Source organism: Ostrea edulis, chromosome 5 (assembly GCF_947568905.1).
Source record: "Ostrea edulis chromosome 5, xbOstEdul1.1, whole genome shotgun sequence".
In the NCBI taxonomy this organism is placed as follows: domain Eukaryota; kingdom Metazoa; phylum Mollusca; class Bivalvia; order Ostreida; family Ostreidae; genus Ostrea; species Ostrea edulis.
The window spans coordinates 17,304,462-17,315,549 of record NC_079168.1 but is presented as its reverse complement, the minus strand read 5'-3'; the positions used below and the strand labels follow the sequence as shown (position 1 = coordinate 17,315,549).

The window sequence follows — 11,088 nt, the reverse complement described above, 5'->3', positions numbered from 1 at the left end:
AAGAAAGTAGTAGATGTAATCAAGAAAACGAGAGCTGCATCAGCACCGGGACCAAACGGAGTGCCATATAAAGTATACAAGAACTGTCAGAGGTTGTCAAGACGTCTATTGAAGCTGATAAAAGTTATTTGGAGGAGGGGGTGACTGGCAGACAGTTGGTATACAGCAGAAAATTGTTTCATTCCCAAATACGAGAAATCAGTAGTACTCAAATAGTTCAGGACCATATCACTGCTGAATGTCGAAGGAAAGATACATGTATGTCTCGTAGTTTTAGCTTATATATTGATAGAATAATCATCTCCTATGTAAAAAGTGTGAAAGGTTATTATGATTTGCCACTCGTTCAGCGTGACCTGCTGATAATCGATTGTTTTTGTGGTCAGTTTGTCGATGAATTTACAGCAAAACTGTCTGGAAATTGTCTTATTTACATCACGGTGTCACTGTATTGCACAAATATTTTGCAAAAGATGGGCCTGTGTGTAAACAAAAGCGCCAAATCGTTTTTGAAAAGTGAATTTGAAAACTAGCATGCGGCTCGGATTTGCGAACAGCTGAAGAACGGAACAGCAGAAATCGACGAGGTGAAGGCCAACTTGTCACTTACCCGAATGAAACCGCAAAATGGATCGTTAAGCTATACGATTACTTGCGTACCAAACCAGATACATGTATAATTAGAATTGGATTAAAAAAGGCCAGAATCTCCCCCAGTTTAGGATGTGATTGTGATTGAACTACATGTATTTGAATCCAAACAACGATGTGTTTACGATGTCACACCAATAGCGAAATGGAGAACTGCATCAGTTGAAGGGAAAGAGAAACTGGATTAGAACGAGGTGCGAAGTATGGAGGATTGATTGATTAAATATTGTTTAACGTCCCTCTCGAGAATATTTCACTCGTATGGAGACGTCAACACTGCCGGTGAAGGGCTGCAAAATTTAGGCCTATGATCGGCGCTTATGGCCTTTGAGCAGTGAGGGATCTTTATCGTGCCACACCTGCTGTGACACGGTACCTCGGTTTTTGCGGTCTCGTCCGAAGGACCGCCCCAATTAGTCGCCTTCTACGACAAGCAAGGGGTACTGAGGATCTATTCTAACCCGGATCCCCACGGGACGAACTATGGAGTAAGACAATAGAACGGTGAAAGGATGATGAAGAAACAGGGCAGCTGGATGAACTGGGAAGGTACACGACAGGTGAAGTTAGGATGGAACGATATTTAGAAGATGGAACCATACCAGCCATTTTAGATCATATACTATGTGCATATCCAGAGGCGTTGAAAGGTGGAAGGTACACATGGAGACACGAGACAGTACGAGCTGTGATGGCCGATACATTGAGGAGAAAAGTAGGAAAGCCGAAAAGGAACAGAGAAGCTTAAAATTTGTAAACGTCGTTAATGAAGGTGAGAGACACCCCCCCCCCCAGAAAACTGGTGTTGAAGGTAGTGGTCTGTTAGGAACACCAACAAATTTTCAGATGTGGGTAGACCTGAAACAAAGGATGGAATTTCAACCTGAGATAGCAGCTGCAAACAAGAGTCCCAACATAGTAATCTGATCAGCGGTAACAAAGTAGACAATGCTTTTGGAGCTGACTGTGATCTTGTTCTATGTCAACAGAATGGATGGAAGGTCTGGTTCTTCTCAGTAGAAGTGGGATACAGAGACAATGGGGATAGCAAAGAGAGCTATCGGTATAGCGGGAGCAGAGAAAGGACGACTGATAGGATGTTTGTGTAGAGAAGCAGAGACAGCATCCATCTGGTTGTGGAGTAGGAGGTCATACAAATGGAATACCAGCAACTGAGAGGGTAGCAGTGATGGATAACCAAGTAGTTTCGGACTGGGACTTGATCATTCCAGTCGGCACACCTCTGGAGGCTGAATCTACCTGAAGACAGAGTCACACATCTATTCCACCAGGATGTATACAGGTAATAATTTCAATGTGATTGGTCACTGAGAACAAAAGTTAAACCTGTTTCATTGAAATCTATGAGAAGATTTGCACGCTCGATCCAGCAAAGTGTCACGCTGTTACTGAAACGATAGTGGTTCCAAATTAAGTAACACTAAAATTGGAATGTTATGATAACAACAAACTAGGATTGAAACATAACTGAATCTTATGATATCCTAAATGAAAAAAGCAACAGCAATACTCGGTAGATGTATGTTCAATTTGCCTAACTTTGAATTAATGCGCCAATTTCACTGTTGATGTCATACTATGACAGCCTCCATGTCCGTTTGTACTTCAGATAAACGTGTATGTTTTGATTAACAAATGAGAGATCGAGCAGTTTATGCAAATTCCACACATATAATCATACTAATTATCACACATATAATCATACTAATGATTGCGAAATGTAGATGGAACAATTCACACATATAATCATACTAATTAGCACACATATAATTACACTAATTAATAGTCAATGATTGTTAACTGTAGATGCATTTCATTCATGGAAAACAACATACAGCTGGACGTAGTGTTTATATAGTATGTACACAATATAAAACAATATCTGAACCAACACAGTCAAAAAACAATATAATCAATGGCAATATTCAACGATGGCATTGTATCTTTCTACAATATGAACAGTTTTCTCTTTAAACATATTGGGATCTCACCTTTTGTTGTGTATACATATTGCATTAACTATTTATCTAAAGACCTTCTCAAACGCACAAAAATATCAGAAATACGGGTCTCTTACAGTATAAATCTCTCGTCATTCTCTGTACAATACGTGTATCATATAACTGGCATTATGCAATCGGACTGTAAACAATTCCAGAAGCAGAACATATATTCTATGTACCAGGTAAACTGTATAAATGAGCTGAATAAAACTTGTCCTCACATAAGAGGGGTTCAATTCCAGCTTTGTATAAAAAATAAACACAAAAGACATTTAGAATACCAGATTCCATCGTCATGCAATCTATCCAACGAGTCATATGCTTTCTTAACCTGGGAACCTTCTTTACTATCTGATTGAAAATCTAGATATCAAAGATTCTTACTTATGTGGTAAAGAAATTTCAAAACTTGCAGAAAAGCGTGAAACTGTAATGTGAAGGAATTCAATCTTCATGTAGATCTAACTATAAAAAGACAACATGTGTATTTAAAATAAAGCTTCATTGAACTGCATGATGAATATCAAAACAGCCTCATTTTACAAAAAAAGTGCAGATATTGTATCGATGTTTTATATTATTCATTGACATTGATTTTTTGGTCGCATCTCATGCCTAAGAAAAGTAATTCTTTATCTATATACAGCTTGTTATTCATTCTCACCTGAGCACGTGCATGGTTTTATAGCGTCAAAGAGAGAGCATTCTGACAATGCCAGTCATTACAAAAGATTTACAATAGTGGACAATTCCTATAAACTAGCCTGTTTACAAAAAAAAAAAAGAAAAAAAGATTCTACTATCATAATGACCACATATTACATAGAGAATGTTTCAAGGTCAAGTACAAGTACATGTAATCACAATCGGTTTTGAAAATTATACATATACCGGAGTTCACCCGAGTAATTCAAACCTATGCGATGCTTGGCAGACGAATTCATGTATCTTGCAAACATCTGAAAATACTAGTAGTTATAGTAGATGTAATATTCGCAATGAGTAAAATATACCGACACATTAGGCTTCATCGTTATAAGTGAAATAAATTATTCTTTGAGTTCATTTCAGTCCCAAGAACTGAAAGCTACATTTTACATGTGATATATATGTCAGGGGTGAATAAAAGTATTGCGTTTAAATAACACCTGTCCCCTCATAACAAGCTTCAAAGTTTCTCTAAATCACCGTACATGTACATAAAGATCCGCACATCAAAACAGTGATAACATAAATACACGGGCGTCAGCCGTGCGTTTTCTCACGACTGTCACACCTGTGTCGTAGTACAGTGTGTCGACGAAGTAGAGTACTTGAGAACACGTGTTTCAGCTAGATAGTTCTCAATATCGGAGTGATATGCATTAATACCATTTTAAACCTGTTTCTATGATAGATCAATAACCGAAAACCGACAATGCACATTGATATTTCATCAGTGACAGCTGGACTACTAATTCACGGGCTTCCTTGTGTAATCATCCGCGAGGGTAGCTACCCGCTCAGATAAGTCAGGTAATGCCCATGGGAATTACTGATCTGTTTTCATATTAGCTCATTATTCGTGATAAGGATAAGCGGTATTCAATTAATATTTTAATTTGTCGCACTTGACGACACAGAAGCAACTGTATTGATCGTTGACTGAGCTACAATGTTTTCGTGGAATCTTCTCATTTGGCTGTACATTTCCACGCTAAGTAACGTCACATGTTCTTTGATATTGGGGTCCAATGTTGCAAGGCCTTGTGTGTGCTTGCAGCACTACTTATATACAAAGAAAGCGCTTACCCTAATAGAAGAGGAAGGAGGCGCTGGAAGATTATTTGTAATGGAACAACAGGGAACAATTTATTCGTATACCTCTACTTTCGGAAATAAGAAACTATTTTTGAATTTGACGTCATTAGTAGAATATGACGAAAACAACGTCGACGAACGTGGGCTCTTGAGTATGGCGCTGCATCCGAGATTTTCCGAAAATGGTAAACTATATATATACTCCATTCGGAAATTCAAAGGCGAACTGTTAGCTTTCGTCACTGGGCTTCAAGAAATTTCTGGACGGGTTGATAAATCAAAGGAACAATTTTTGATGGTAATACGGCAACACAACGATAAAAGAAATGGCGGACAGGTACGACTGCTATAAATCTAATAATATTTTACAAAATTAATTTACATTGATGTAAAGAAGCAGAAGGTTTTATGACCTTTTTCGAAATTTTATTTTCACCGTATTTCTAGCAGACAAAAGTGTAAAACTTTTAAAACTGATCTTTATTTTTGGCAGGTAATGATCTTAAAATGTTCTCGGTACATTAGTTTCCGTTTCAATGAGGTTTGCACAATACCTGTATGCTATATCTAATGTATATTGTAGCTATTATTTGGTAAGGACGGATATCTATACATATTTGTGGGCGATGGAGGCCTGTCATCCAGTGCACAGAACATGTAAGTTCAGGTATTTATGTTCTCACATTGACCACTCAAAACTCCCATTGGGTGTTTGAAGGGATTTCCATACAATGCGATTTCCGATAGACAATCACTATTGTAAAATCCGTCATATTCATAGCATGCATTGTTCTATTATGTATTTCAAAGAAATGCATTCTTAATATCTTTTTTGTGGTATTGTTTTGTCAAATGCATTCATTACACACAATATTACGAGACTAAACAGATCGAATATTGTGTATAATAGTCGAAACGATACACCAATTTAACAAACTGTCAAATATTCTTAAATTTCTTGTCCAATTTGAAATCGGAACTTTGACTTTCGAGTTCAATGTCTCGATGAACTTCGATATCCAAGACACTGTCAGTACTCCCTGTCCTTTACCATTTAGTATTTTATTTCCTTTTCAGGACATCTATGCTGGGGAAGGTTCTCCGCATAGACATCGATCACAGTAGGGTACAGAACAACCAGATCCTGTACTACGTCATACCACACGATAACCCGGAATTAAACGGTCTTCCCGAGATCTATGCTTGGGGTTTTCGGAATCCTTGGCGATGTAGTTTGGATATTGGTATACCATAATTATAAGATTCTGTTCAAGGGAAAAAAGGAATTTAATTGAAAAAAAACACAACATATCTGGATTTTGTGTTTAAATTTATATCTCTCGGAATGGTTCCAAATTACCCTTTATGATTTTGAGTTTTAAGGTTGGTTACTTTTTATGTTTATTATCGACAATATCAAGGTAGGCTAGATTGATAATAAATGTTGAATTAAGGTTTTTTTCTTTCCTTTAGGAAGTTCTAGCGGTGATATATACTGTGGTGACCTTGGAGAAGGTAACCAAGAGGAAATAGATTTCATCCAGAAGGGCCTCAACTATGGATGGAACATTAAAGAGGGCGACAGTTGTGTGAATCAATCCTGCAACATAACAAGCAAGTACTAAATCCAAGTATAACCAGGGGCGGATCCAGGAATTGTGGTTATTGGGGCGCCACTTTATGAGACAGGGGGTCTGGGACTGCCTTGAGGCCCCCAATGGGTCCAGGGCGAAGCCCTGGTGGGGGCGCAGGGGGGAAACCTACGGAAGCTCCTAGATTTTAAAGATTTTATAGGGCTTGAAATGCCGGCTGCGCCCTCCTTAAATCCGCCATTGATAACTGACACATTATTATTCCATTTCTGGTTTTTTTTTATTTCGACCTGAACAGAAAACAAATATAACAAAGTACTGAAAAAATACAACCTTAAAGCCAACTACATTGTATATTCTTAAGAGCTTTACTTTCATCTTTGAACAACCAATAACGAGACCTATCTACAATCTTTAAAATTATCTAAACTTACTGTGCAACAACCTCGTATTGATGAAATAACATTAAGCATTGTAGTCACTATATTAAATATGTAAATAGTGGTGTGAATGTTTTATAATCATATGCGCGATAAAATTTTACATATCATTACACATTGCATTGTGGTTGCTTACAGCCGTATTGCTGAAGGCTATACGCGACGTTTCTCAATATTGTATAAATTTTCGTGACATTTCAGGTACAATTCACTCGTATCCTATGTTGTTACTACAAAAGGGGGTATATTACCACTTTACCAGGTCTGTTTAAAATTAGCATAGCTTTATAGTTCCTGGTTGTGGCAAGTAAAAAGGTATGTAGTCAACTCTTATATGGTACAGAAGATTGTAGATGTGGACATTACTAAGTTATTGTAACAAAGAAGGGGACAAATATTTGGATCAATCGGAAATCGAACCGGGACCCTTGCACAACTAGTTAGGTGATCTAAACACTAAGTAAACCACGAAAATATACGAAGTATAGTAATATTATTTCAATGTAAATTTTAAACACATTTCGGAAATCATACAAGAACTCTTCATATCGAGGAGTTAAAAAAATGGTTGTAAAAATGATAGAAATGTCGCGCATGGCCTTATTAAATGAAACATGTATGAGTTATTGCTGCCATGTATATAATGATATCACTATGAAATACATTGTTAACAATTCAGTCGTCATCCCTTTCTTCCTTTACAGGTTCCGAGGGCAAGCCAATCTTCGCCTATACCCACTCTAAGGGACCAGCCGCCGTGGTTGGTGGATATGTATACAGAGGAAATTCTATGAAGAACCTCACTGGAAGATACATATTCGCTGACATTTTCACAAAGTAAGACAGTGTTATGCTACGGAAGTATGATGAATTCAATTTCTTAATCGAATATAACATCAGATAAAGTAAAAGGTATACAAAAACTAAAAACAAAGTGTCATGGAAATTTACATTTACTTTGAGCTAGTTTATTAAATGCAAGCACTGACTTTAAAAATAGCATAAACGTTTTGGATCCTTTGATATCTGTACAAATTATAATGATATTAACCATTTCCTCAAATCACAACCTCTCGGGTCTTTCCGGCAAGTATTGTGACGTCATCCTTATCGGACAGTGCCGAATTGGTATAACCATGACTAAGTATATGATAAATACATATCAGCAGATCATCAAAGGCAACATTACAACACATGTCCTGAAAACAAAGACCTCTGATGTGTCCAGGGGTCCATGTTTGTCTAACTATCTATTTTGTATTGCTTGTGAGATTGATCCTTGTTCGATATCTTCACCTTTCATGGAGACGTACACAAATCACAAAAACAATGTTACACTGACATTATATAACATGCGTTCATTGATCTGAGTGATCTTTTTATTACAAACCATAAATATCCGATTTCTTTGTTTATCAGAACATTCCTATATACATTAAAAAAGAAGGACGCCACTAATTGGGAGGAGACACACTTGTACTACTGTAACCTGAGTCAGTGCCCGTGCCACGCCAGGGAGGCCCTGGGAGAGGATTACATAGTTTCGTTTTCCCAGGACAGGAAAGGTTTGGTGTCCAGATAAATCAATCCATATGGAAATTAAAATGTTACTAACTTATGATTACATGAAAGGCGACGAAAATAATTTTTGTAGTTTATGACTGATTACAGTTATAACATAATAATGATAAAACAAATATCTAATAATCTTGCGGTTTCTCTATGTGAAGTCGATTAAATCAATAGAATATTTTTTTTTTGTAATTTGAACTATGTAGATGCTTGAATTATTTACAATTCTTATCATACCCCAATACATATGTAATATATACACATTGTAAATTTCCAATTCATTGTATTACACTTTGTACATATGTTTAATCTTTACAGGAGAAATTTATCTACTGTCCACAAAATCATTTCATGGGAAATCAACTGAAGACAGATTACTTAAACTTGTACCTCCCAAGTAAGTTTTGATGGACATTCAGCGCCTGCTTCACGATATCTTTCGTACACGATGTTATTTTGTTGATGTTTTTCAATCCTGTGATTTCAATCAGATTTTGTCTTTTGCAGTCACGTGAACACCGTATGTGGAGCTTCGTCTCTATTCAGTTACTGGACAACAAACATATCTGTGTTAGTGACATTAGTATTCAATTTGATTTTTAAAAAGTATTTTGACACCTTCATTAGCTAGTACAAGTTAGAACATTTGTAAGTGACTGTGTTTCTCAGCAATGGAATGGTTTTAGGCTTCAGCAATTCATGGCGTTTAGTCCGTGCCTTAACCTGCGGGTCTGGGAATCTACAATGAACAGGCTTGGGGCTCCTACCAGCTGTGTGATAATTACGGGAATAAAATATATAGCACTTGATTAGTATGATGTTTTGCATGTGAAAATTATGAGGAATGTTCAGGGAATAATCATATGATTCGTTACTTAGTGGCATTTTTATTGCCAAAGTAACAATGCACGGATGGTTTATTTCAATGAACTAGGAAATTGGAGGTTAGTTTTGACTTGTCAAAGCACAAGATGATAATAAGAGTTGGTCACTATCTTCAAACGATTATTCCTTGACAATTAATGCTAATTGAGCAAAAAAATTAAAATTAAAGACCATTTTTAAAAATAAAGTTCAACAATTAGTTCGATTAGCAGAAATAACAATAGTGATGAGAGGGGTATGCGGGTTATACAATGTACGTGTTCAGTATATATAGCAGATCACAGGAATACATGTATCACGCACAGAGATTGAATGGCACTCAAAAGGCCCCTGTATTATATTGGTTTATTCATATCATCAATGTTTCATGACATTTGCATTGATTATTGAATTATCATATTTGTTTTTATAGACGGGAATTTTTCTGTCAATTTATGAAAATGTGTATCTATTACAAGAATAAAATTTCGTAATTGACGAAGATATTTTTTGTCATTGTATAACATCAATATATCATAAACTACAAGAATTAAAGTATTTTTTACTTAACGTTTTATATAAAGATATACATGTAGTTTTGAATCCAAAATACATACTCATTTGTACCTTGAAATAAAAGAGGAAATTGACAAATGCTTGGTATTCAATTTCTTGTGGTAGTATTGACAAAAATTCTTGATACAGTAGTTTGCAAAGAAATCGAGATATTCACCTGTGTACAAAACCAATTTGTTCAGTTATTCTATCCGGGCCCCGGGTGTACACCACTAGAACGGACTTTGTCTTTACTGTAGACAGCATTTAAAAGTGTATTTACATTCCAATGAAAACTGACAAGGGTTATAATATAGGACTAGTAGACGCGTTCAATCCTTATTCTAATCTGCATGGGATGCGAAGTTTAGAAAAAGAATCCTAATTTGTTAACTTGATTATTCATGGAGATATTCATAAGATAATGATTATTAATGTAGATATTCATAATATAATGATTATTCATTTAGATATTCATAAGATAATGATTATTCATTTAGATATTCATAAGATAATGATTATTAATGTAGATATTCATAAGATAATACAGGGCGATCTGACAAGTCTCGAGTAATGGAAAGGTCAACAGAGTTCGAGGTCATTACAATTCATATCAATGGTAAGACCAGTAATAGCTATGTCCCTGGGGGAATTTTCACTCATCTAGAGACGTCGACACCGACTGTAGGGGAACTTTGGCATAATCATGTTATTCGCTCCGCGGAACGAATTAGCATGTATTCTACGTACTAAATTATAGCATTTATTCCGTAAATGTGAATGAAGGATTTTTACTTTTATAAACGGAATAAATAGCATTATCATAAAAAGTCAATAGTTAACACGAATAAACCAAGCATGTCAAACTAATTCGCTCCGCATAGCGAATAACATGATTATGCCGAAACTTTGCTAAAATATAGATTAAAGATATACCAGAGTATGCTGGGCGTGTAGGACGTAGCAGTGAGGGCTCTTTATATTGCCACGCCTGTCGGGACACGGACTCTCGCCTATAAATGCCAAGTGTTAGACAAAGGAGTTGTCACTTAGTAGCTATTTTTACGTCCTCGGTTTGACGCGGTGAACGTATAGACGGGCCTAAATTTCTGGAGAGAAAAAACCCCTTCGACTTTAGTGTGAAATTTTACTGAAATTTTAAGAAATCCAAACCTGGTCTCGAACCCACAACCCCCGTTCCGGTCACGAAGCAAACGCTCTAATCGCGACCTGTTGTAAAATCAATTGATATTATCAATTATAATACTGGTGATATCAAGGGTAATATCAATGGTAATATTGCTAATATGACGGTAATACAGGTGATTTGGGTAAAACGTGTGATATCAAAGGTTGTAAAGGTAACATACGTGGTCAATTACTTGAAGTACCCAAAATTGATTTTGAATTGAATAAACTTTAAAAGTTACCAATTTTCAACACCTGGGTCGCGTTCAAGATCGTAGCGGCTAGCCTAGCTGCTAGGCAAGATATTTAGGTATATTGAACGCACTGTATGAATTAACGCTTGTTATCCCTACGTAGGGCTAGCCTAGCACACCGTTCAAGATCGTAGCGCTACCGAGCCCT

At 36.4% G+C, this 11,088-nt stretch overlaps 1 protein-coding gene across 1 annotated transcript; it reads left to right on the top strand.

The window, feature by feature from the left end:
- The first annotated feature begins 3,678 nt into the window (after positions 1-3,678).
- Positions 3,679-9,439, top strand: LOC125649858 (HHIP-like protein 1). The gene is made up of 8 exons (XM_048877686.2): positions 3,679-4,812; positions 5,059-5,132; positions 5,553-5,719; positions 5,949-6,089; positions 7,212-7,344; positions 7,927-8,072; positions 8,398-8,476; positions 8,587-9,439. The coding sequence occupies exons 1-8, from the start codon at positions 4,330-4,332 to the stop codon at positions 8,708-8,710; spliced, it is 1,347 nt and encodes a 448-aa protein (XP_048733643.2). The 5' UTR covers positions 3,679-4,329; the 3' UTR covers positions 8,711-9,439.
- Positions 9,440-11,088: the final 1,649 nt, after the last annotated feature.

Bases quoted from the DNA above. Each gene is read 5' to 3' on its own strand.
- LOC125649858 (XM_048877686.2), top strand. From the start codon at position 4,330: ATGTTTTCGTGGAATCTTCTCATTTGGCTGTACATTTCCACGCTAAGT. The intron at 4,813-5,058 runs GTACGACTGCTA...TGTATATTGTAG, and splicing joins ATAAAAGAAATGGCGGACAG to CTATTATTTGGTAAGGACGG. The intron at 8,073-8,397 runs GTTTGGTGTCCA...TAATCTTTACAG, and splicing joins GTTTTCCCAGGACAGGAAAG to GAGAAATTTATCTACTGTCC.